The following is a 27,556-nucleotide window of genomic DNA, read 5'->3' as shown; positions in this document are numbered from 1 at the left end:
TGTGTGTGTGTGTGTGTGTGTGTGTGTGTGTGTGTGTGTGTGTGTGTGTGTGTGTGTGTAGGATAGATGGGGAGGGATGATGTGGAGACAGTCTTAGATAAGCTTCTTTTTTTTTTTTGCGGTACGCGGGCCTCTCACTGTTGTGGCCTCTCCCGTTGCGGAGCACAGGCTCCGGACGCGCAAGCTCAGCGTCCACGGCTCACGGGCCCAGCCCCTCCGCGGCATGTGGGATCTTCCCGGACCAGGGCACGAACCCGTGTCCCCTGCATCGGCAGGCGGACTCTCAACCACTGCGCCACCAGGGAAGCCCTAAGCTTCTTTTTAAATATGTGGGAAGGAGAAATACCATGTGATAGAAATATGCATTCAACACATTCATCCTAATAAATACATTTCTCAATAATAGAAGTTATGAAAAGAGACCCTCCCTCTAAATGCATAGTCTAAAAGCACAAACTCTCAGGGAAATGACAGGGTATTTAGCAGAGAAACCTTTTAAGAAAGAAAAAATATACATACAGATAGATAACACATGTATGTGAGAGCTGGTATATTCCTCAGAGACAGTTTTCAGGCAAAGTTTCTCATTGTGTTTGTTTTTGAGTTTAATTACAGGGTAATAGCATCACTTTCTTTTCTTTTCTTTAATTTGAATGATTGCAGCCACTTTGTAACTGATTTCCTTGCTTATCTCCTACCACCCTGATCCATCCTTCCCAGTTCTGCCTTCTCTGGTCATGTACCTCCCAGGTCCAAAGCCCTCCTTTGCCATTTCTCGAGTTTTGTCTTCTATCATTTTCCCCAGCATGTGACCTATATTCTGACCACTCCAAAACATAGTTTCCCTAACTGGCTGGGTTCTCTCTCAGATGTCCAAGCCATTGCCACACCGTTCCTTTTAGCCAGAAAGCCCTACCCCCCAACCCTACACCATGGCCATCTAGTCGAATAAAATGTGTTATTCAAGTCTCAGTGCTAGCATTGTCTACTTCTCCTTCAGAGACCTTCATTTATACTCCAGGCAGGCAGGAGCTACTGCCATTCTGCTCTCATTTAGTACTGTGGGTGACCTTGTACTATCCTTGCTTGGTACATGGTTGTCCCTCCCACTAGACACCAAACTTCGTGAGGGCAGGGATTGTGTCATTCATTCCTTACTTCCTAAGTTCCCAGCACAATGTTGGAAATCAACAAATATGTACTGAATTACAGTCCTTAATAGCATCACCATTTTCCATCTACACACGTCATTATCTAATATTTCCCAAAATTAATGGTGCTTCTCAATTCCCTTGCTTAACTTGTCATCCTGGAAATGTCCATGTTTCTTATCTAAGTCTACCTTTTAAACCCCCAAGCTAGAAAAGATTAAATGTTGATAGCAGCTCCCTGATTTTTCTCCAAAGGCAGCCAAGAGCTAAGACCCAACACACTGTCCTGTTTTCATAGATAACACGTGCAGGATAACACAAACACTCGGTGCTAGGTCTGAAATCAGGCATTATTGATACCCTCTCCTTCTGTAGACCCGGCATGGCAGGCTCACAAGTGAGGATGTAAATTCACTTTGTCAAAGCAAACATTTCTCTTGGGGGACATGGGCTCAACCGCCAGGAGAGAGTAATGACTGTAGCCCACAGGAGGCGGGGGATGAGTAATTTACTGCTGCTAGGCAATTAGTGTTGCTAGAAAAAAAAAATTGCTTTCATTTAAAATTCTCTGTAGACCATATGTATCATGGTTCGTGGGATAATTTATGTATCATTAGAAACTAAGGAACATATGTCACGCTAACAAATTGTCTTTTCCATCCACCACAGCTGATAGCTCCCAGAGAGCTTTAAGAAGTCAGAATTTTGCTGTCCTTATTACAAAAGGTGGTGTGGAAATGTTCATGTGTACCCATTTATCTTCTCATTCACTCCCTGGTTCTCTGGCAGAGACAGATGGCAAGAGAAACATTGGCCATCAGTTTCATCCTCTGGTTTGCAGCCTCATTTGCTGTAAATGAGCCTATGGTAGAATTGCTGTGAGTTGTATGGTTTTCCCTAACAACTTGAGTGTCTGTTTTGAGATTTGGTTCATCTTGAAATCTTCCCAGTGCTACTATGTTATTTTCACCAATACACAGCATGCTGAACAATTCTACGGCTTCCCATTCAAAGATGGGTCCTTCGTTCTAAAAGCAAATGACTGCAAAGACCTTGGAGCGAGGGCTTGACTATCCAGTGGGTGGAGCAGGTCCCAAAGGACTTTGCTGAGCAAGGTGGAAGGTCATATGGCAACTAGGCAAACATGCTCGAGTTTAGAAGAACCACCCTAAGCTGATTCTCTGTCAAGGGAAAAACATGAAGTGGAAATTCGGAAAATGAGGCTCTTCATTGATGGGGGGTAGGGGGCAGGGTGGTGCACAGGGAAGGGGGTAAAGGTGAGCAGCCCAGCTCCAACCTGCCAGCATGACATGGAAATGATATTGGCCAATATCACCAACTACAGTAGTTTAATCTGTGAAACAAAGATGTGAGATGAGAAGAAGCCCCACAGCCACTTACTTGCGAGAATAGAAACTGAGAAAAATGGTGCACCCAAAAGTCTGTTAAGAAGTATCCCCACTCAGCTTCACTCTTTCCTTTTGTTACATTTCAATTGTTTTAAAGAAAATGTACAAGGCTGGGATCCTAGTCTTTTCCTAAAAGGCCATGCTTTAATCATTTTGTTAGTCGCTGAGTTATACAGTCCCATCATCAGAATTTGCTACATCACTTGTGAGGCTCTCTGTTAAAAAAATATTGAGAATTTCAAGACTCTGAGGGCAGAGCATTAAACCTTTTCAGATGCACAGGTCACACAGCCACGAAGCTGCCTTTTATCAGTACTGAGAGCTCGGAACCTCTCAATTAGAAAAAAACAAGGAGGGGAGGCAGAGGTGTTCAGCACGAGCTCCAGCACCAGTTCCCAGGCCATCATTCACTGTCCTTCCTAAAGCGCCTAAGATCCGGATGCTGCGCTCGGGGTTTCGCCTGTGAGGTCCTCAATCATCCTGTCACACAAGAGCGACTTCGTGCATGTTCTACAGTTATGTGAAATTCTAGATCTTTGTCAGAGGAAGACTACGTCACTGGAATACCGTGGTCGAGATGTTCAAACTTCAAGTCAGGGGTAGCAAAACAAGATTTGCTCAAGTTACATGAAAATAAAGGTGAACCAGTGAGTAGTAAAATGGGGTCTAGTTATTCAATGTTATTGGAATAAGTGGCCAACACACATGAGTGATACAGATATCCGGAATCGTATCTCTAAGCATCACGGCTCTTTATATCGTCAGGAGCAATCCATGGCCAAGACCATAGTAGCAGGTCGGGAAACATACTTTCCCAATGACTCTAGGGTCCCTGAACCTCAATGATAGTGCTGGGCTATTTTTACAGGGAGGCCCTCGGGCACTATAGGGTGACTAGCTAGTAACCTCTAAATCAAGAGGCTGGATCACTGTGCTTTTCATAAACCTTAGATGCTAAGCCTAGGCCTCCTCGGGCAGGAGGGTGGGTCAGGCAACCCTCCCACGATTGTTAAGATGTGAGCCTTCAGCAGGGGTTGGGGACAGTGACTGGAATCTCTTGAAGACCTTTTCCTAAATACCCTTTCTCACCTTTTCACATTTGCTACCTCAGATCAGCACCTGTACCTGACCTGTACTTCACACATTCTGACAAATTTGGTTGAGACAGTGGGCTCCTAGCTGAGGACAGAGGGTCTCACCCAAGGTGAAGGACTGGGGATTCGTGACACTTGTACACCTTGGGGAATTTTACCCTCTCATCAGGACTGACAGCTTTGCCTCTGAAGGCAGGGCATTTAGGCTGTTCATGTCCACAGGCTCCTGTACAACTGCGTGAACTTTAGACACTGAATTGATCACTGCCTCCAGGACAGGGCTGGATATGGGTGTCTACACACTCAGAGTCCTAACAAAGTCCACCAAAAGTGTGTGATGAGCTCACTTCAAAGCAAAGATCTTCCTGGCTGGCCCAGGTGATAGATTTGTACATTTGTAGACCGTGAAAGAAAAGCTTTTTGAAGATCTAACATTCACTGAGCACTTATAAGTCATGCCCTGCTCTACTCACTTTAAATTTGACTCATTTAATCCTTGCAAGCCCCACTTTACAGATGAGAAAACTGAGGCTGGTATGACCTGTCCAAGGAGACTTGAATAGTAGGACAGGTACCCAGGCAGACTAAATGTCTTAACATCTTCACTCCTCCACGATCCCATGGAACCTACTTACAAACATGGCAGAAAATCAAAAGAAAAGAATGTCTCAAGTTTCAATTCAGTGCCAGGCTTTGCATGAGTTACCTGACTTAAATGCCAATCCCACAGGTTAAGGTTTGTCATCATCACTTAGAAGCAGAAAGTAATTTGCCCAGGTCCCCAAAGCTACAGGATAAACTGGGATTTTGACTCAAGTCTGTCTAGATGTCCTCCACGCCCATGATCTTTTCTACCACCCCAAGTCAACAGGCTTAAGGATGCTGCATCTGGCTTTCAGCAAGTCACTGCAAGCCAAGGAGGTATGTTCGAAAAGAACAGGAGATCCCATAATGAAACCAATAGGCAGAAAGAATGTGTCTCCTAACTTTCACAGTGAACTCTCCAAGTGGAGGCCTAGGGAAGGAGAGAAAGTGGATTGTCCCAGATGTGTCTATTAGCAGAGTTATGAGAAAACATTGTTCAATAAAATCCAAATAGATAATACAGTTGGCAAGGTGACAATTGTTTAAAATTATTAAAAAGAGAGAAAACAATGTTTCCACAGATACAGGGTAAACTTGAAAAAAGATTTTTCTTCCTGAAAGGGTTTTGTCCAGTTGGAGGGAAAAGAAATAAAAGGAAACATGAAAGCCAATAAAAGAAAAATATAAGCATAGAAGACCGTCATTAATCTTCACTTCAAATGGTAGTCACAGCGGCATCACAGCGGCAGACTACATAAAAGGCATTAATAGCAATTCTATTCAGAGATAAACGATGTACTGGGGGTATACTCAGAGGTGAATAAGTGATCTAACTGCACACTGATTTTGGAGTCATGGGAATGACCCTAGAACCACGGGTTAAATGGTTCTTAATTTAAAAATGGAGGGCTTCCCTGGTGGCGCAGTGGTTGAGAGTCCGCCTGCCGATGCAGGGGACACGGGTTCGTGCCCCGGTCCGGGAAGATCCCACATGCCGTGGAGGGGCTGGGCCCGTGAGCCATGGCCGCTGAGCCTGCGCATCCGGAGCCTGTGCTCCGCGACGGGAGAGGCCACAGCAGTGAGAGGCCCGCGTACTGCAAAAAAAAAAAAAATTGAATATAATTCTTGACATTTTTGGTAAGTAGTTTATAACTAAAATGATAATTTTAGCAAAGTGTTTTGTGTATAGACCTGAGTCACCCACCTACAGACTTTAATGGCCTTAACTGGAAGACTTTCCTGGCCTAGATTTGGTGTGGGCACATGAAGAAAGTATGGGGGCATGGAGAGAGGAGTGGGGCACCAGAGGGACTCTGGCAGGGGCTTGGTGGGGAGGAGGATAAAAAGAGGGAGAGCCCTGGGATGAGAGTCCTACTTAATTCAAACCCTACTCTTCACCAGTAAATTTAAAATAGTTGACCCCTAAAATAGCTCAGGTATGAACTAAATCTATGCATGAAGTGATCTTAATCTGAAGTCATTCTCATAAATATTTCTTGAATAACTAGCCCCTATATCTCCTTCACTGCTTTTAAGAAAGTGGGAAATCCCTTTTGGAGACCAGATAGCTGATAGAGATGTGATCCGAATTTTTCACTAAGTAGATGTTAAGAGACAATACATTTTTAAAAAGTAGTAGGAGTTCCATATGTTATGATAAAAGTTAATTTAATTTATTTGGGAAAAAATACCATCTTCCTTGCTTGACAAGGGTAAATCCCCACCATGGTGGAGTTTGGTTGTTAAAATGAGTGACCACTGCTGTAGTATAATGTCCACATGTCATGTGTGTACAATCAACAATTAGGACAAGTTGTAACAAGGTGTCCAAATGACTGTTTCCAGTTTATCCCACTGACTTTGCCAATAGTTTCATATCATGCTGAGAAGAAGACCACAGGAAAATAAGCCAAGAAATGTCCACTGCAAGAGGTCTTTTTGTTGATTTAAGTGTAATCTTTACAAGGCTTAACAGTTCTCCAGCTTTGAGTGCCTAAATTGTTATTGCAACCAATTTCAGTTTTGTGCAGACCATGAATTAACAAATGTCTTCTAACCCAAGAATCACTTTTAAGACAAACCCGTATTTGATGATAAACTCATATCTTCAAATGCATGGCTTTAAACACCATTGTTTTGCACACTCTGAAATGTGATTTTTTTCCATCCCAACATTGCGATGTCATAAATTAAAAGACTAATACAGAATTTCACCAGCACTGCTCTGTTACACCAATGCCCAGTAGTTGACTGTGGTCTATTCTTCATCATCCAAGTTTATAAAAAGGAATTTTGAAACTTCAGTTCTATTCAGACAGCTCAGAGCCAGTCCTCTTTCCCACTCCGCAATCAGTATTTTTGGAAGAGCTGGTCCAAGCCATTTGGGGTCCCTCTTCATTGTCACTCGATACGGAGACCTGAACTCGATTATCTTCAGCAGGAGAATTTTAGTTAATAAGCATCAAGTGGTCATCGCTTCCATTCCTGTAATAGAAAGGAAGACAAGGAAAGAGAAAAGAGAACAATGGCTTGAAAATCTTTGAGACGGAACAGGAATACATACTCTATCATGTAGGCATACATAGGTTATTGACATGCTGAGTGTGACATTTAAGAGGAAGAAAACTTAAGAAGGACAATTTACATTATTGGGGGTTTGACTAGACGCTTTTGGTAATTTTGAGGAGCTGTCTACCCTCCATCTCCCTTTGACAAAGCTTCTCAATGGCTAGAACCGCAGATTTTCCTCCTTGTGGTAGAGGAGAAAGGTTAACTCTGCATCTGCTCAACCAAGCACATCTCTCCCAAGAACCAGATCACATTAGAACTAGAAGAGGTTGCAGAGGCTACCTGTTCCACTCTGATGACACTGGAGGAACCAAGAGGTTTAGGAAAGGTCAGGGGACACATTCAGTAATTGGCAGGGTTCAAAACGAAAACTCAGGTGTTCTGACCATCAGGCTAGGGGCTCAGTCAACTATTCAAGGGAGAATCAGTCTGTGGGAGATTGAATCTGTGGTGGTTGCTGGACTGCTTGGTTGAAAAAGAGCAACCCGGCCACACTCCAGAGTAGGTGGAGCTGTGATAGCTGGGTTGTATGTCATGGGCACTGGAGAGGGGCCCAGACACCAAGTCTTATGATGCCCTTATTCCCCAGGTTCCCTCAGTGAGGTCTGTCTCCAATACGTACTCTCCATTCATAGCCTTCCTCAATTTTATTCCATTCTTAGGTTTCCGGCTGTTAAACACATCCAGGTGTATTTAATTTTTGGTGATTTCAAAGCCATCACTTGTTCCAAGGCCCCAGTACAACCCATTTCCTTCATCAGGTCCTATGAACCTCATTGACTCTCTGCAGGGTCCATCCAGACCACCCTAGGTTCCAGGCTTTGATCTGATTATTCAGCTAAAACTGATCTAGCTGACTTCACCCATGACCACCTTCAGCCACTTCTGTTTTTATTTTTGATATCCTCTTTTTTCAAAACTTTCAGCATCTTAGTTCTTCAGCTGATTTCCTTTGGTGGACTCTTTGTTCCATTTAATCCTTTCATTCCTCACGATGGGCAGACCTGCCTCCGCACCAGGCACCCTCTCTACAACCCTTAGCATGTCTTAGGGAAGACTGTCTACTGACGTTGCTCTGTTCTTCTCACCACTCAGGTCCGATCTTATCACTCAGTCTTCCAAGTTCACTCCTTAAATCTTTCACTCATCCCATATGGCTGCAAAGAAACCATTTAACAACCTCCCAGGGCTTTTTGTGAGGCCCCAAAATCAAACACCAAAACCTATCCATTACTTTCTAGAATTCACAACTACATTCTCAAATGCTTTTTTTTTTTTTTTTCTTTACAGTTAACTACATATTAGAAAAGCAACTTTGAGAGACTTTCCTTATAATACAAGGTGCCTCCTAGGAGGCAGCTGCCTATAAAGAAAAGTAATTTCCCTTTATCCTTGCTTCCATGGCAACACTTCAATGCTCTGAGAGGATAAACTGTGATTGTAAAAACTTAACTCTTCTCAGAAGACCTCATTTCATATTTACCAGACATTCTTTGGAAATGCTCCAACATACCATTTCAAATCCCAAGTTGCAGTATGAATTGATTAACGGAAAATACATCCTGTGATTTTAAGTAGCAATTATGTTCTCCCATCTTCCTTCAGGAATCTCGTTTAGAGAATCCTTCTCGAAACACATGAGTAGGGGGTACTTGCAGTTAACAACCCCTACTCCTGACTTCAGACGAAAACAAACATGGGCATAATTAAGAAAATTATCCTCATCTGACCCCCTTTCTAGTCCCCAAGCCACTATGTGGAGGCTTTGCCACTGAGGTCCAGGCTATTTTTGCATGTGCACTGATGAATGGCGAGCAAACAGCAGGTGATCAGCTGATTTGTGTTTGCAGCCAAGGACACGTATGGCTTCCTCTCAAGCAGGTTTCCTGCTCTGCTCAAGGAAGGTTATTTGTACTACAGATTGCGAAAAGGGGAAAACACCTTTGACGTTCCCAGAACTCCATCTCTAAAAAGAAGGGCTTTGACCTCTTCCTTTGGCCAGCTCAGCCTCTCGACTTCAGGGACATAGCTCATGCCTTCTCAAAACACTCTCATAATATTCCCAAGAGATTTCAACCATGTCATGTACCTTTCTACCTTGTTCTATAAGAAACAATTCATTTCTAAAGTCAATTACAGTGGGAGGAAAGCAAGGAGGGATGCATTATTTCCCCCAGTCAGCTGATTCCTGAGTGTAGCATTTGACCTGGGAGGACCCTTTGTTAAGGCAGCAGGGCGTCTCATCCCGGGAGCACAGAGACCCGACTGAACACAGTACTGACCTCCTCAGACAGCAGATGCAGGACAGGAAGGCTGATGACTCTTTCTGACACTTCTCTTTGCTACCACACTCCTTCAGGAATTCCTGAAGATCCGTGACAGGAAACCCATTCTGTTGGTATTTCTTTAAAAAGTACACAGTGTTGTTACCTTAGTTACACTGAGAGAAATTGCTTCTTGTCAACAAACCAAATCCATCTCTGCTAAAATAAAACTCTCCCACGTTGCTAGCACAGATCCAAGAACTGACATTAACAATCATCAATCATCAATCAATCTATCAGTCCCTTGAAAGCCAAGCCAGGGTCACCATGGCTTGAACAGAGAGCCATGGGAACAGAGAGCCATCCAGAGGAAAACTCCAGAAATCAAGCCATGGTGGGGCAGGGGAGAGGTGTGTTAATTAAAGGAGTGAAGGAAATAGAAGTCTAAAGCTTTCATGTTAATTGCAAGACCAGGTAAGACCTCCTCTTCCCCACACTGCCCATAGAGTCTGGCTGGGAAGTAATCCCTATTTCCTCTACTTTTGTAGAAGTTGGTCACTTAGTGAGGTAGAAGGCAGTAGGTCCCTCCAAGCAGACATAAAGACCCTGAGAGACCCCTCCCCTCACACTTAGTGAGGTCATCCACCAGGTCACCGAGGCTTGGCGCACTCACGGGGACACGGCCGCATCAAGGACAGGCTCCCACGGTGAGCAGGGCACTGCTCATCTCCCCATGGCCAGCCCCGCTGTGGAGCCAACCACCCATTCCCACAGGAACACGCATCTCCTTGCGCACAAAGTGCTCAGAAGTATTTTCAATGGACTGGCTTCTTCTGAGATAGTCTGAGAAGGGTTCAAGAAGAGGGCAACACCCCAAGACATGGGACCCCTGGTTGCTCAGATGCTGGCCCCGAAACAGGATTTTCTGAGCATGACCATCTGCTGCGGAGACACCACTGCCCCCGAGGCAGCAGAGCTTCCTTCATGCTACACATAAGTTAAATGGATCTAGTCTGAAAGGACACACAACCCACCAGGTGGCTTAGGAAGGCAGGAGGCTAAACAGCCACAAAAGCCTTGGCTTTTAAAATGTAAAGGAAACCTGCACCACACGAGCGGCATCCAGTGTATGAGGTATGCCAATATCTGGACATTTGTCAGGATGACGGTCACCCCTTAGCACTGAAACTTACTACTCAAAGTCTAAGTTCCGGGACAGGCAGGTACACCTGTCAGTGCCAAGACCAACAGCCCAACTACTTGATTTACCAAACTCAGCCCGTCTTTACCCATTTCCTTTCTCTTTCCCACCACACCTCCAAACCAATCCACTGGGCACCAGGGACAATGTCCTAAATGCATATTTAAATTAACCTCCAGCATCTAAAAAGTTTCTTTTCTACAAAACCTCAAAATCTAAGTAAAACTACAGTATTTTAAGAAAGTAAAATATTATAGTATTTTCCCATGTTCTGATCTATACAGAATTTGCAATCGTTTTTTGGCAGGAAATAATAACTGCTTACCTTAATGGTGTCATAAGAATCTGTAATAATTGCAATGAAAAGGCTGAGAATCATATATATGAAAAGACTGATGAAGGAATATAAATACAGGCGACTGAACAGCCACACCAAGAGGCTCTTCTGCTGGATGTGAGCAAAGGTCGCATACATGTCATCACCGTTGACCAGAGAAAACAAACACTCAGCAACTGTGTTCAGATTTTCAAACTGTGCGGGGGAGACCAAAAGTAGGTTTTGAGACATATTAGCCAAAGAAGCAGAGAAGTATCTAGTTAGCTGGTTTTGTTAAAGATGTTGCTGCCATTGTTATTAACATTCACTTTAGGGAATCTGGAATACCACGTGTAGGAAAGCGTTACTCAAAACTTTCCTCCACAATCACAAAGATCATCTCTTGACACTTCCCTCAGTTTTCTTCCTTTGCACCTTTTATATATTTGTGGTCATATCATCTGACAATTCTGGATCCAGATTCTTCTTTCTTTTCTATTTAACATAGTCTTATGTTATTCATACTTAGCATTTGTTAGATAATGGAACCACTCCTTGGAAATGTCAAATTTAACTATTTCCCTGTCGACATGCCAATCATGTTTGCTATTATAAAGAGCAATGCAATGCACGTTTCTTAGCATAATGTTTTTTTCCTATTACTGGGTCTAAGCAATTAACTTTTTCTTTCTTTTTTTTTTTTTTTGGCTGCGTTGGGTCTTCGTTGATGCATACAGGCTTTCTCTAGTTGCAGGCTTTCCCGAATCAGCTGCTCCTTTAACCCTGTCCTGTCTGAGCGAAGACCAGATGCCCTCAGGTGAACTACATGCAGAGGCGGGGTCAAATCCAAAGCTGAACCCCGAGAGCTGTGCGAACATAGAAGAGAAAGGGAAATCTCTCCCAGCAGCCTCAGGAGCAGCGGATTAAATCTCCACAATCAACTTGATGTACCCTGCATCTGTGGAATACCTGAATAGACAACGAATCATCCCAAACTGAGGAGGTGGACTTTGGGGGCAATGATATATATATATATATATATATATTTCCCATTTTCTCTTTTTGTGAGTGTGTATGTGTTTGCTTCTGTGTGTGATTTTGTCTGTATAGCTTTAGTTTTACCATTTGTCCTAGGGTTCTGTCTGTCCGTTTGTTTTTTTTTTCTTTCTTTTATTACTTAAAAATTTTTTTCTTAATAATTATTTTTTATATTTTATTTTAATTATTTTATTTTATCTTCTTTCTTTCTTTCTTTTTTTCCTCCCTTTTATTCTGAGCCATGTGGAGGACAGGCTTTTGGTGCTCCAGCCAGGCATCAAGGCTGTGCCACTGAGGTGGGAGAGCCAAGTTCAGGACACTGGTCCACAAGAGACCTCCCAGCTCCACGTAATATCAAATGGCAAAAATCTCCCAGAGATCTCCATCTCAACGCCAAGACCCAGCTCCACTCAACGATCAGCAAGCTACAGTGCTGGACACCCTATGCCAAACAACTAGCAAGACAGGAACACAGCCCCACCCATTAGCAGAGAGGCTGCCTAAAATCATAATAAGGCCACAGACACCCCAAAACACACCACCAGACGTGGACCTGCCCAATAGAAAGACAAGATCCAGCCTCATCCACCAGAACACAGGTACCAGTCCCCTCCACCAGGAAGCCTACACAACCCACTGAACCAACCTTAGCCATTGGGGACAGACACCAAAAACAACGGGAACTACAAACCTGCAGCCTGCAAAAAGGAGACCCCAAACACAGCAAGTTAAACAAAATGAGAAGACAGAGAAACACAGAGCAGATGAAGGAGCAAGATAAAAACCCACCAGACCTAACAAATGAAGAGGAAATAGGCAGTCTACCTGAAAAAGAATTCAGAGTAATGATAGTAAACATGATCCAAAATCTTGGAAATAGAATGGAGAAAATACAAGAAATGTTTAACAAGGACCTAGAAGAATAAAGAGCAAACAAACAGGGATGAACAATACAATAAATGAAATTAAAAATTCTCTAGAAGGGATCAATAGCAGAATAACTGAGGCAGAAGAACGGATAAGTGACCTGGAAAGTAAAATCGTGGAAATAACTACTGCAGAGCAGAAAAAAGAATGAAAAGAATTGAGGACAGTCTCAGAGACCTCTGGGACAACATTAAATGCACCAACATTCGAATTATAGGGTTCCCAGAAGAAGAAGAGAAAAAGAAAGGGACTGAGAAAATATTTGAGGAGATTAAAGTGGAAAACTTCCCTAATATGGGAAAGGAAACAGTTAATCAAGTCCAGGAAGAACAGAGAGTCCCATACAGGATAAATCCAAGGAGAAACACGCCAAGAGACATATTAATCAAACTATCAAAAATTAAATACAAAGAACAAATATTAAAAGCAGCAAGGGAGGGCTTCCCTGGTAACACAGTGGTTGAGAGTCTGCCTGCCGATGCAGGGGACACGGGTTCATGCCCCGGTCGGGGAAGATCCTGCAGGCCGTGGAGTGGCTGGGCCTGTGGGCCACGGCCGCTGAGCCTGTGCGTCCGGAGCCTGTTCTCTGCAACGGGAGAGGCCACAACAGTGAGACGCCCGTGTACCGCAAAAAAAAAAGAAAAGCAGCAAGGGAAAAACAACAAATAACTCATAAGGGAATCCCCATAAAGTTAACAGCTGATCTTTCAGCAGAAACTCTGCAAGCCAGAAGGGAGTCACAGGACATATTTAAAGTGATGAAGGAGAAAAACCTACAACCAAGATTACTCTACCCAGCAAGGATCTCATTCATATCTGATGGAGAAATTAAAACCTTTACAGACAAGCAAAAGTTAAGAGAACTCAGAACCATCAAACCAGCTTTACAACAAATGCTAAAGGAACTTCTCTAGGCAGGAAAAACAAGAGAAGGAAAAGACCTACAATAACAAACCCCAAACAATTAAGAAAATGGGAATAGGAACATATATATCAATAATTACCTTAAATGTAAATGGATTAAATGCTCCAACCAAAAGACATAGATTGGATGAATGGATACAAAAACAAGACGCATATATATGCTGTCTACCAGAGACCCACTTCAGACCTAGGGACACATATAGACTGAAAGTGAGGGGATGGAAAAAGATATTCCATGCAAATGGAAATGAAAAGAAGGCTGGAGTAGCAATTCTCATATCAGACAAAATAGACTTTAAAACAAAGACTATTACAAGAGACAAAGAAGGACACTACATAGTGATCAAGGGATCAATCCAACAAGAAGATATAACAATGGTAAATATTTAGGCACCCAACATAGAAGCAACTCAATACATAAGGCAAATACTAACAGCCATAAAAGGGGAAATCAACAGTAACACAATCATAGTAGGGGACTTTAACACCCCACTTTCACCAATGGACAGATCATCCAAGATGAAAATAATAAGGAAACACAAGCTTTAAATGATACATTAAACAGGATGGACTTAATTGATATTTATAGGACATTCCATCAAAAACAACAGAATACACATTCTTCTCAGGTGCTCATGGAACATTCTCCAGGATAGATCATACCTTGGGTCACAAATCAAGCCTTGGTAAATTTAAGAAAATTGAAATCGTATCAAGTATCTTTTCTGACTACAACACTACGAGACTAGATATCAATTACAGGAAAAGATCTGTAAAAAACAAAAACACATGGAGGCCAAACAACACACTACATAATAACCAAGAGCTCACTGAAGAAATCAAAGAGGAAATCAAAAAATACCTAGAAACATATGACAATGAAAACACGACGACCCAAAACCTATGGGATGCAGCAAAAGCAGTTTTCAGAGGGAAATTTATAGCGATACAATCCCACCTTAAGAAACAAGAAACATCACAAATAAACAACCTAACCTTACACCTCAAGCAATTAGAGAAAGAAGAACAAAAATGCCCCAAAGTTAGCGGAAGGAAAGAAATCATAAAGATCAGATCAGAAATAAATGAAAAAGAAATGAAGGAAACGATAGCAAAGATCAATAAAACTAAAAGCTGGTTCTTTGAGAGGATAAACAAAATTGTTAAACCATTAGCCAGACTCATCAAGATAAAAAGGGAGAAGACTCAAATCAATAGAATTAGAAATGAAAAAGGAGAAGTAACAACTGACACAGCAGAAATACAAAGGATCATCAGAGATCACTACAAGCAACTGTGTGCCAATAAAATGGACAACCTGAAAGAAATGGACACATTTTTAGAAATGCACAACCTTCCAAGACTGAACCAGGAAGAAATAGAAAATATGAACAGACCAAACACAAAAACTGAAAGTGAAACTGTGATTAAAAATCTTCCAACAAACAAAAGCCCAGGACCAGATGGCTTCACAGGTGAATTCTATCAAACATTTAGAGAAGAGATAACACCTATCCTTCTCAAACTCTTCCAAAATACAGCAGAGGGAGGAACACTCCCAAATTCCTTCTATGAGGCCACCATCACCTTGATACCAAAACCAGACAAGGATGTCACAAAGAAAGAAAACTACAGGCCAATATCACTGATGAACATAGATGCAAAAATCCTCAACAAAATACTAGCACACAGAATCCAACAGCACATTAAAAGGATCATACACCATGATCAAGTGGGGTTTATTCCAGGAATGCAAGGATTCTTCAATATACGCAAATCTATCAATGTGATAAACCATATTAACAAATTGAAGGAGAAAAACCATATGATCATCTCAATAGATGCAGAGAAAGCTTTTGACAAAATTCAACACCCATTTATGATAAAAACCCTGCAGAAAGTAGGCATAGAGGGAACTTTCCTCAACATAATAAAGGCCATATATGACAAGCCCACAGCCAACATCATCCTCAATGGTGAAAAACTGAAAGCATTTCCACTAAGATCAGGAACAATACAAGGTTGCCCACTCTCACCACTCTTATTTAACATAGTTTTGGAAGTTTTAGCTACAGCAATCAGAGAAGAAAAGGATATAAAAGGAATCCAAATTGGAAAAGAAGAAGTAAAGCTGTCACTGTTTGCAGATGACATGATACTATACATAGAGAATCCTAAAGATGTTACCAGAAAACTACTAGAGCTAATCAATGAATTTGGTAAAGTAGCAGGATACAAAATTAATGCACAGAAATCTCTGGCATTCCTATATACTAATGATGAAAAATCTGAAAGTGAAATCAAGAAAACACTCCCATTTACCACTGCAACAAAAAGGATAAAATATCTAGGAATAAACCTACCTAAGGAGAGAAAAGACCTGTATGCAGAAAATTATAAGACACTGATGAAAGATATCAAAGATGATACAAATAGATGGAGAGATATACCATGTTCTTGGATGGGAAGAATCAACATTGTGAAAATGACTCTACTACCCAAAGCAATCTACAGATTCAATGCAATCCCTATCAAACTACCACTGGTGTTTTTCACATAACTAGAACAAAAAAGTTCACAATTTGTATGGAAACACAAAAGACCCCGAATAACCAAAGCAATCTTGAGAAAGAAAAACGGAGCTGGAGGAATCAGGCTCCCTGACTTCAGACTATACTACAAAGCTACAGTAATCAAGACAGTATGGTACTGGCACAAAAACAGAAAGATAGATCAATGGAAGAGCATAGAAAGCCCAGAGATAAACCCACACACATATGGTCACCTTATCTTTGATAAAGGAGGCAGGAATGTATGGTGGAGAAAGGACAGCCTCTTCAATAAGTGGTGCTGGGAAAACTGGACAGGTACATGTAAAAGTATGAGATTAGATCACTCCCTAACACCATACACAAAAATAAGCTCAAAATGGATTAAAGACCTAAATGTAAGGCCAGAAACTATCAAACTCTTAGAGGAAAACATAGGCAGAACACTCTATGACATAAATCACAGCAAGATCCTCTTTGACCCACCTCCTAGAGAAATGGAAATAAAAACAAAAATAAACAAATGGGACCTAATGAAACTGAAAAGTTTTTGCACAGCAAAGGAAACCATAAATAAGACGAAAAGACAGCCCACAGAATGTGAGAAAATATTTGCAATGAAGCAACTGACAAAGGATTAACCTCCAAAAATTACAAGCAGCTCATGCAGCTCAACATTGAAAAAGCAAACAACCGAATCCAATAATGGGCAGAAGACCTAAATAGACATTTCTCATAAGAAGATATACAGATCACCAACAGACACATGAAAGAATTCTCAACATCATGAATCTTTAGAGAAATGCAAATCAAAACTACACTGAGATACCATCTCACACCGTTCAGAATGGCCATCATCAAATAATCTACAAACAATAAATGCTGGAGAGGGTGTGGAGAAAAGGGAACACTCTTGCACTGTTGGTGGGAATGTAAATTGATACAGCCACTATGGAGAACGGTATGGAGGTTCCTTAAAAGACTACAAATAGAACTACCATACGACCCAGCAATCCCACTACTGGGCATATACCCTGAGAAAACCATAATTCAAAAAGAGTCATGTACGAAAATGTTCATTGCAGCTCTATTTACAATAGCCAGGACATGGAAGCAACCTAAGTGTCCATCAACAGATGAATGGATAAAGAAGATGTGGCACATATATACAATGGAATATTACTCAGCCATAAAAAGGAACGAAACTGAGTTATTTGTAGTGAGGTGGATGGACCTAGAGTCTGTCATACAGAGTGAAGTAAGTCAGAAAGAGAAAACCTAATACCGTATGCTAACACATATATATGGAATCTAAAACAAAAACAAAAATGTCATGAAGAACCTAGGGGCAAGATGGGAATAAAGACACAGACCTACTAGAGAATGGACTTGAGGGTACGGGGAGGCGGAAGGGTAAGATGGGACAATGTGAGAGAGTGGCATGGACATATATACGCTACCAAACGTAAAATAGATAGCTAGTGGGAAGCAGCCGCATAGCACAGGGAGATCAGCTCGGTGCTTTGTGACCACCTAGAGGGGTGGGATAGGGAGGGGGGGAGGGAGGGAGACGCAAGAGGGAAGAGATATGGGAACATATGTATATGTATAACCGATTCACTTTGTTATAAAGCAGAAACTAACACACCATTGTAAAGCACTTATACGGTAATAAAGATGTTAAAAAAATAAAAAATAAAAATAAATTCCAGAACAACAACAACAAAAAGACAAGAGACAGTATCTAATCTGGGTTTCCAAATGGTAACCACGGCTTGTGAAGATCTAGAATGAGAACAGCCCAGGGCCTGGACGCCAGTGAGGGTGAGTGCAGGGGCCCAGGACTGCAAGGAATCCACAGGAAACTGAGGAGGAAACTGGAGAGAAAGTAAGTCCAGGAGGGGGCGGGGGAGGGATCTCTGCTGGACTCAGTTCTAGACGAGGCGAGTTTGAGGGGCCAGGTAGAAGCGGTGACATGAGGTAGTTAGCTGGAGGCTGACTGAACACGTGACAGCCCTGAGGGGCAGAGCTGAGCAGGGGCCGGTGTGGAATGTCCCCGGAATCCCTCAGCCCCCATCTGGCTTACGTGGTTGACAAATGACTGCCACATCGACTAAAAGCAAACAGCAGGTGCTTAATGAATGAACATCTCTGGGGTCAGAGGGTTAAATATTAGATGAATGCGAAAAACTTTTATGTAAAGAATGATAATGACTTAATAGGCAAAAGGCAATATAGTTTTCAGAAACGCAGATGCAACAAGTTACTGTAGAGTTATGAACAAATTCTGTCCTTAGTGGTGGGGGGCTATACATCCATCAGGTCAGTAAGTGTGGCTTTGGGGGCAGCCAAGTCCCTCATGAATGTCTCTGGGACATTTCCAGTTGGCAGTCGTGCTACTAGTTCACATGCAACACAATAAAACCTCCTACCACCTGAACCCAGAAAACGTGCTGTCCTTCCAAATTTCCCTATTTCTGTCAGTGATTCCAGTCTCCTACCAAAGAAAAATTACTCCAAAATAATCAAGTGCTTAAAACTGTGTGTCGCTTATATGTGGAATCTAGAATATGACACAAAGGAACCTATCTACAAAGCAGACTCATGGACATAGAGAAAAGACTTGTGATTGCCAAGGCGGAGGGATGGAGTAGGGGGTTTGGGTTAGCAGATGTAAGCTACTATATAGAGAATGGATAAACAAAAAGGTCCTGCTATATAGCACAGAGAACTATATTCATTATGCTGTGATAAACCATAGTGGAAAAGAATATTGAAAAAAGAATGTATATATATGTATAACTGAATCACTTTGCTGTACAGCAGAGATTAACACAATATTGCAAATCAACTATATTTCAATTTAAAAAACACAAAACTGTGTGTTGAATCCATTTATCTTCGCTGCTCTACAATCCAATAAGCTCTGTCTATTCCTATGATGCTTCTCTGACCCACTCTTTCTACTCCATAAAAAAAAAAAAAAAAAAAAAGGGACTTCCCTGGTGGCACAGTGGTTAAGAATCCGCCTGCTAATGCAGGGGACACGGGTTCAAGCCTTAGTCCGAGAAGATCCCAAATGCCGTGGAACAACCAAGCCCGTGTGCCACAACTACTGAGCCTGCGCTCTAGAGCCCATGAGCCACAACTACTGAAGCCCGTGTGCCTAGAGACCGTGCTCTGCAACAAGAGAAGCCACCGCAATGAGAAGCCTGTGCACTGCAATGAAGAGTAGCCACCGCTGGCATGGACTTATACACACTACCAAATGTAAAACAGATAGCTAGTGGGAAGCAGCCGCATAGCACAGGGAGATCAGCTCAGTGCTTTGTGACCACCTAGAGGGGTGGGATGGTGAGAGTGGAAAGGAGACACAAGAGGGAGCAGATATGGGGATATATGTATATGTATAGCTGATTCACTTTGTTATAAAGCAGAAACTAACACACCATTGTAAAGCAATTATACTCCAATAAAGATGTTAAAAAAAAGAGTAGCCCTCGCTCGCCGCAACTAGAGAAAGCCTGCACGCAGCAATGAAGATCCAACACAGCCAAAAGTAAATAAATAAATGAATTTATAAAACAAAATACTGTACGTTGAATCCATTTATCTTCCCTGCTCTACAATCTAATAAGGTCTGTCCGTTCCTATGATGTTTCTCTGACCCACTCTTTCTACTCCACTCTGATGTCAACACTTACATACTTATTACAGAAACCTCCAAGGAAGCCTTCTTTACTTCAGGCTCTTCAGCTTCCAGTCCAAGCTGCAGTAAAATCTAAACTTCAGAGAATATAGCCTTCAAGGTCATGTCTCTTGCTTAACAATATTCAAAGTGCGGAGGCAAAGCAGAAATCCAAACCAAGAAGTTTGGAGTAAGGTTCCTCCTTTGTGTGGCCTCATTCCATCCCTTCATGGCAATATTAACATCCTGTGTGTGCCCCCTTCTCTCACAACACCCAGCCATCTTCTCTGTCTTTAAATCATGGGATTTATTCTCTTCATCTGGTATGTTCGTTGTTGTCTGTGTCCGATGAAGCCAACGTTGAAGGGCCATTTCAAAGTCTGCATCAAGACAGACTGCCCTGGCAGCTCTAGTCTGCTCTCTGTGTCCGTAAGAACCACAGAGGAAACTACTGGTTGGTCTTCTGATTGTTCTCTACACGCTTCTCTGTACCCCAACCAACAAGCAAACACCAGGTCCTACCCTCCCTACCCCATGGCTGGATGCATGGGGTAAAGTCTGTAACCAAGGGAGAGTACATAAATGTACCCCAAACAAGAATCATGCCCATGGTCTTGCATCAACAGCAACTCTGAACAGCAGTACTAAAGTCGCTCTCTACAGAGCTCTGGAGGGAACATCCATCTGAGCAAATCACTTATTAATATGCAGATAATTTACCAGTAAGACAGCCAGTTCCCAGACTAAATAGTTTCCATCCCCACCACTAGCTTTAAGACAATGAAACTCAAGTTGGTTTCTATGGACGTCAATTACAACTCTGACAGCACCATTAATAATTCATATTTCTCAGAGTTTCTTTTGGAATCTGGCCAATTCCTTTCTGTAGTGTCAAGAACCCCTACAAGTCTGTGTTTCGGGTTCCAGAATTGCAAGTTGGTGGGCACAAAGCAAATTCATCCCTTAGTTCCCTGTGTAGTTACTTAGAATCAGTCTAGATACAAAATCCATCTCAGCATTAACGTTATTCACCTCCCTCTTCTCTGGGCATGTGAGATTTATTCTAACCCACCAAAAAGTTAAACAGAGACCCAATAAGGTAAGTAATTGGAACATACTCTTATCATTTCGTCCCACAAGAAGTGGCTGTGAGCCAGTTCCAGTGGCCAAAATCCATAATAGAAATCAGCTTTTAAAATACCCAAGGTGGAGAACTGTATGGAGATTCCTTAAAAAACTAAAAATAGAGTTACCATATGATCCAGCAATCCCACTAATGGGCATATATCCCGAGAAAACTCTAATTTGAAAAGACACGTGCACTCCAATGTTCATAGCAGCTCTATTTACAATAGCCAGGACATGGAAGCAACCTAAGTGCCATCAACAGATGAATGGATAAAGAAGATGTGGTGTATATATATATACAATGAAATATTACTCAGCCATAAAAAAGAATGAAATAATGCCACTTGCAGCAACATGGATGGACCTAGAGATCATTGTACTAAGTGAAGTAAGTCAGACAGAGAAAGACAAATACTATATGATTATCGCTTATATGTGGAATCTAAAATGTGATACAAATGAACTCATTTACAAAACAGAAATAGATTCACAGACACAGAAAACAAACTTATGGTTACCAAAGGGGAAAGGCTGGCGGGGGGGGGGGAGAAATTAGAAATTTGGAATTAACAGATGCATGCTACTATATATAAACCAGATAAACAATAAGGACCTACTGTATAGCACAGAGAACTATATTCAATATCTTATAATAATGTATAATGGAAAAGAATCTGAAAAAGAATACGTGTGTGTGTGTGTGTGTGTGTAACTGAATCACTTTGCTGTACACTTGAAACACTGTAATCAACTATACTTCAATAACAAAAATTAGAGACTAAAAAAAAAATACCCAAGGTAAGGAGAAATAAGGTCCTAATGCGCTTCTGGTCTAGAAGGACTGCATTCATAGGAAATTGTTGTTTGGTTCTTACAAGCTTGTAAGTCCTTAGAAAGCAGATACTGTTGTGTCTCTGTTTCTGGTTCATTCAGCAAACTTGCTGAGTCCTTACCATGCTCTATGCACCACACTCAACACGGGCAATACAAAGAGCAATAATCCATGGTCCCTGCCCTCCAAAAACCTGGGCTAGAAGAACCCGACAGAATTTGGTGCACAGTAGACATTTAATAAATATTAAATGAATATCTCCATAAAGGGTCCTCCCAGGTTCCAGAGGAACACAGTGAGAACCCAAGCATTTGTTCCACAAATGATAATTTTGCAGTTGAGCCAAAAAGAACTTTCATTTGAATGAAAACATAACCTGCCAATGGCTTATGTCAGAGAATGACATAAAAATTTGCTTCAAGAGCTGGTGCTAAGAACCTCATGCAGCCTTCAGATAAAACGTTTTAACCAGCTAATAGTTGTTTTGAATAAGAGAGGTGCTTGGCTAAAAGCAGAGGCCTTGAAAGCACAAACGTAACACGGGTGCTGCTGAACTTTTACCAAGGGCATCAGCCAAGTCCAACGATTTTTCAGTGCTTTGCCTTCTCATCTGTAAAATGGGGACAATGAACGCAAGACAATGATTTATTCCTTGGAAAGTCCTCGGGGAAACGTCAAAGCCACATGAGAGTAATGTTCCTCCTTTCCTCATCTTGAATTATTAAACATCAGCAGTCTCCAGCCCGCCGTGCCCAGACATTTTGAAAGGGCGCTGTGCCAACACCCATTAGTGCTGGAGTCAACATTGGTGGGACACTTCTTGTATTTTTATACTCTTTCAGTTGAACCATTGAAATCCGATGTCTAACCGGAAAATTCGAAGCTGAAATGTGAGATTCCTGCTGCCATACAAACAGCAGAGGGTGAAATTCTAGTTTTCCCGATACCTCCTCTTTAGAGTTTTTTGTTTGTTTTTTTAAAGAAAGAGTTAGCTTCCACACCCAAGCTAGCTGTGGTTCTAGAAATTCTAGAAAATGCTCACTATGGTGCTGTTTTTCAAGGCTCCAGGCGATCCTGAAGGTCTTCTGATTCAACAGATACTGACTGACTGGCAGAACCTGAAAATTCCGACAAGTTGGGTTAATTTGGAGAGGGACGTGCAGGGGCAGTAAACATTTCTAACTTCAGACTCAAAGAAGAAGTAACACAGAGAAGAAAAGCACATAAGTCCAGATCCAGACTGAAGGTTTTCTCATCCTACTGACGAGTGCATTCACTGAATTAACTCAACTCTGCATTTCCGCAATATATCAGCCTGGCTAGAGCTGGGAGACAGAAGCCATAAACAGACCTGCTAGACAACCCCAGAGATACAGTTCTTATCTCTCTACTCCTCGGGGGGAGAAGTGAAAGGCTGGCATTAAGTAAGAGACACAAGTCAAGAGGTGAAACGTCCAATATGGCAGCCACCAACTACAGGTGCCTATGGAGCATCTGATTTGCAGCCAGTCCAAAGTGAGATATGCTGTCGGGATAAAATACACACCACATCTCAAAGACTAAGTACCTAAAACAAGGAATGTAAAATATCTCAATGTTTTATATTGCATACAGGCTGAAGTAATATTTTAATTATATTGGGTTAAATAAAATATATAATGAAAATCAATTTCATTTGTTTCTTTAAAAAATTTTTTTAACGTGACTACTAGAAAATTTACAAGGATAGACATGGCTCAGACAGAATTGAACATATGAAAATGCAGTCAGACTCACAAAGCAAACAACATCATTGTTCACAAGGTAACCTTGATGCAAAGAAATAAGACTGTTTACTTGGCCTTCCTCTCACGGCTGATCTACCCTTGAGTCAGACTTAATGCTCTCTTGTAATGGTCTGTTTTAGCTAATACCAAGAAAAGAAGAAAAGCCCTACAGGGTATTGCTCAAAGCATGTGTATTAGGGTCAGGCAGACGTGGGTGTGCGTCCTATCTCTGCCATTCACTAACTATACAACCTCAGGAAAATTAACATATTAAGATCGCTATTTTCTGTCAAAGGGTATTTCCCCACAGGGCTACTGGAAGGGTTAACCTAGCAAGGGAGGTAAAGAACATGGGCACCATACCTATCTAGCACACAGCACTTCAGAATGGTAGCTAGTTTAGTGAAATTCAAGCAACATTTTCTGAGCACCCTCCAAAATAATGATGGCGTAGGGAAGGCGGAGGGCAGCAGAGATAGGACCACTTGATTCACTGGCCTCGGAGGCTCAGTATTTATGCCGCGTGGCGCAACACTGCCCTCTAGTGGCAAAAATGTGGCAAAGCATCCAGACCATAAAACAAGCGAGGAAGAAAATTGTAAATTTTCCTGGGCACTAAGACAGTTCTCCGGATCAGAGAGATAACATCGAAGAACAATTTTTACTCATGAGTCACCTTTAAAGCAGTGGGATGGAACTGGAAAGCAATAAGATTACCAAGATTTACTATTAACCCAGAGATGGGCCCTTTGTTGATTATACAGTTTCCCAGGTAGGAAAACGGTAATTCTCTTTGGACGTATTAAATGAAACACTTAAAGAGGAGCAAGCCTGGGTGGATGCCAAGTTACTAAGATTTATTTTAGTAGGACAATACCGAACGTTTGAGTTTTGTGGACTGCTCGATTTTTGTGAAGAGTTTGTAAACTAGATTCGACCGTGTTTTGTTTAATGCAACGATCAAGGTCAAAACTTAAGGCCGAGCTGTTATACCAGCATCATTATATTTTTACTTCTCTCCTGGTAGAGCACCTAAGCCAAGATAACAGTACTCTAGGCTATTGACGAGATTAAATGAGAGAGAAGAGAGAAATGCTTAGTATAGCATCAAGTGTTAGCTGCTATTAGTTTTATTTTTGTTGTTCTGACTGCCAGAGGCCCATGGAAGAAAAACTGTGAGATGCAGTCATTGCTTTTACTTTTTTTGGTTTGAAAACAAGGCCTACCTCATTTCATTTCCTGCTATATCTTTGAATCAAATTTATCATTTTAAAACAAGAACAGCTGAACATAACTTTGATGTCCTTGAGCTTATGATACTGTCTGAAGTCCAGCAATAGTTTAGAATTCAGATACTGACCTTTAATAAGGCACTAAGAGGACACTGAAATCAAAACCACCTGCAAAGGCAAGATGTGTTATCATTTTAATCATAAACCTAACATGATCATTCTGGCCAGTCTTTATCCTCCTCCAGTCTCCTCAGTTAATTTGGATGAAAACCTTAATACTTTGAATTAGAAGGATTTTGTAATACTTTTCCTCATTTAATTTTCATTTTTATTACAGTGATCTCACGTCCAAACACTTCTTACTTGGTGACTGGCTGGGTTCATATGTGATCCCTTAAGCCAGACCCAGACAACCATGAAACGTGCTTTCTGGTTCCCTGCAGTTCTTGTTTCAATATCCCGAAGCCACTTCAATATCCGGAAAAGGGAAAGAAAAAGAAAACCGATGCAAAGATACATGCTTACTGATGTCCAGGTTATGTGCTGGAGAAAAGTGGGATGAAGGTCAGTGCTGGAAACCCACATTTAAGGGTCTCAAGTGCCTCACGTGTAGAAGGAAGAATGAGGCTACACACCTTGTCATGATATGGTCCTAAGACAATCCAGCCGCAGAAGGTGTAACCCAGATAGATCATACCGGCACACGCGCAGAAGCGAAGAACTTTTGGCAGTGAGGCTTGCATTGTTAAAATGAGCACCTGAAAAAAATCAGCACAATGGGGGGGCGAATTAAAAAGTAGCTACTAGAGCCCAAAGAAATGGACCTCAACCCCAGTGGTGCTACCCAACAGCCACATCCTTACATTATATGCTTGGAAGTAACCCAAGTATCTGATGACACCAACCCAGACAAAGAGCGTAGATGTTCCAAGCAAAATGCTGCACAGATCGTAATTTGTGAGGTTCTAGGGAATGAAAAAACAGGCATGAGTAAAATATTCTACTCCACTCAGCTTATGAATCTCACTTTAAACTGACAAGAATGGACCGCCTGCCTCTCTACAGTGATTCTGAGAGTTTTTACATTGAAGAAGGAAATAATAGAGAGCACAAATTCCAAATGTGTTCCTCATTTCCTTTTAGTATTAAGATTGGTTGAACTGAATTCTTGGTCAAATAATATCCTGAAATAGAAATTGCATCTACCACTGACCTAGGCACTAAAGCACATAAACTAATGGTGTTTGTTAAATATCAAACAATACCTTTCAGCTACTTTTGAAAGAACGCTCCAGCGTGATTTGCCAACAGTTCCTGCTCTCAAGGACTCTAACTGAGGAGACGCACACACAAGCGTAATTCTAATACAATACGCTGTGTGCAGTGAGAGACACAATGCCGGGCTTGTCATGGAGGGCTTCCCGAGGGCGTGACCCCAGAGCAGTGCTGGGTGGGCCTGGAGGACAGGCTAGGGGAGTCTTGCAAGCAAACGGAGGGAGGCTGAACAGGGCCCAGTGCTGAGAGCCCGCAAGACGGGCCAGAGGGGCGGCACTGAAGGGTCAGGGAGAGCGAGGGCGGGAGGGGAAGGCAATGAGGCATCTGCTGCGATCGGGGTCAGAGAGGAAGACGGCCTGAAGGAAGCCGAAGCAGTCAGGGTGGACAAGACGGAGGTACCTCGAGGTCAGGAGGGAAAGCTGGTAAGATTTGCTAGCTGACGGCAGAGCACGGAGGAGAGAAGTCAAGACTCAGGAGACTACATCGACTAAGTTACCCAAAGAGCCAGGCGCCTAGAGGCACTCAAATATTCCTGCCCTTGCGCCACCCATCAGAGCCCCCATCACTCATGGATGGGCACCTCGGCTCTTGACGTGATTGGTTCAGGGGCCAGCTGCTGCTTTTGCAACTTAAACAAAAACAAAGCCCGCCCAAACAACCAGTCTTCTCAAACTTCAGTTCCTATTCTGAAGATGCTGTCAAGTTTCCTAGAGGCTATTCGTAGGAGTATCACCTTCCACAGAACATCCACTTCTTCATTTTCCCTTCATGAGAAACCAAGTCAGAGGAGGCACTGCATATCTTACAGTATTTGAGACCATCCAGAAGAACAGAAGGAAGATTTACAATGGGTTGCCGCTTACCTTGGCTTTAATTTCCATTTTTAATATGGATCCAATTATTGACATTAGGTCGCTGATAATCACCAGGATATACCATCTGTTGATGAACTCCCATTGGTCGGCATTACACACACATCGCTTGTACTTCTCCAGGAAGAAATTTAAGAATCTCTGCGGCAAACATTTTAAAAAGCATTTCTTACAAACCACACTGCCCTCTGGAAGGAGAAAAGCGCAAAACAGTGCTCTCGCCTGTCCAAAGACACGGCATTGCCTTTTCCAACATGATGGATCCTCACTTGGAGGGTGGAGATTACAGCCTACACCTTCCTCTACCATCCACCCCAGCTAGGGGTGAGCATTCCAGTTAACTAAGTGACTCAAACAATCAATGCTGTGCTCTCACTCCAACAGCCTCTTGTTGAAATAGCTAACACAGAGCACATTCCAAACACTTTACATATTTTCAACGCATTCAACCAGATGACAACCCTACAAACTAGGCACCATGGACACTTCTTTCCAGAGGAGGCAACTGAGACACGGGGCGGCCAAGCCAGGACTTGAGTGTAGGCAGTCCGGCCCCTGAGCGTGTGCTCCCAATGTGCCACCCTCGCATCGGCAGAACCCAGACCCTGGCTTTGGATTCAGAATGTCAAGCGGCTTGTGGGGTGCGGGAGGGTGGCTAAGAGAAGTGGATATTTACAAAACAAATCGTCACAGGCCAAGCCCTGGAAAAATAGGGCTTTCCTCTACATATGGTGTTC

The 27,556-nt window shown here is 42.2% G+C and overlaps 1 protein-coding gene across 3 annotated transcripts in view; it reads right to left on the bottom strand.

Moving 5' to 3' along the window:
* Positions 1 to 6,174: 6,174 nt before the first annotated feature.
* MCOLN2 (mucolipin 2) overlaps positions 6,175 to 27,556 on the bottom strand; it is a 61,389-nt gene continuing 40,007 nt past the window's right edge. For all 3 annotated transcript variants that reach the window (XM_029229369.1, XM_029229367.1, XM_029229368.1), the window contains exons 9-14: positions 26,811 to 26,960; positions 25,536 to 25,637; positions 25,308 to 25,430; positions 10,598 to 10,804; positions 9,090 to 9,211; positions 6,175 to 6,723 (exon numbers count right to left, since the gene is read on the bottom strand). In XM_029229369.1, the coding sequence (XP_029085202.1) occupies positions 6,687 to 6,723; positions 9,090 to 9,211; positions 10,598 to 10,804; positions 25,308 to 25,430; positions 25,536 to 25,637; positions 26,811 to 26,960 (741 nt within the window). In that variant the 3' untranslated portion in view covers positions 6,175 to 6,686. The remainder of the gene's footprint in view (positions 6,724 to 9,089; positions 9,212 to 10,597; positions 10,805 to 25,307; positions 25,431 to 25,535; positions 25,638 to 26,810; positions 26,961 to 27,556) is intronic.

This window comes from Monodon monoceros, unplaced genomic scaffold, assembly GCF_005190385.1.
Source record: "Monodon monoceros isolate NGI ecotype Baffin Bay Population unplaced genomic scaffold, NGI_Narwhal_1 Super_Scaffold_18, whole genome shotgun sequence".
In the NCBI taxonomy this organism is placed as follows: domain Eukaryota; kingdom Metazoa; phylum Chordata; class Mammalia; order Artiodactyla; family Monodontidae; genus Monodon; species Monodon monoceros.
This window is presented reverse-complemented; position numbering and strand designations above follow the sequence as displayed.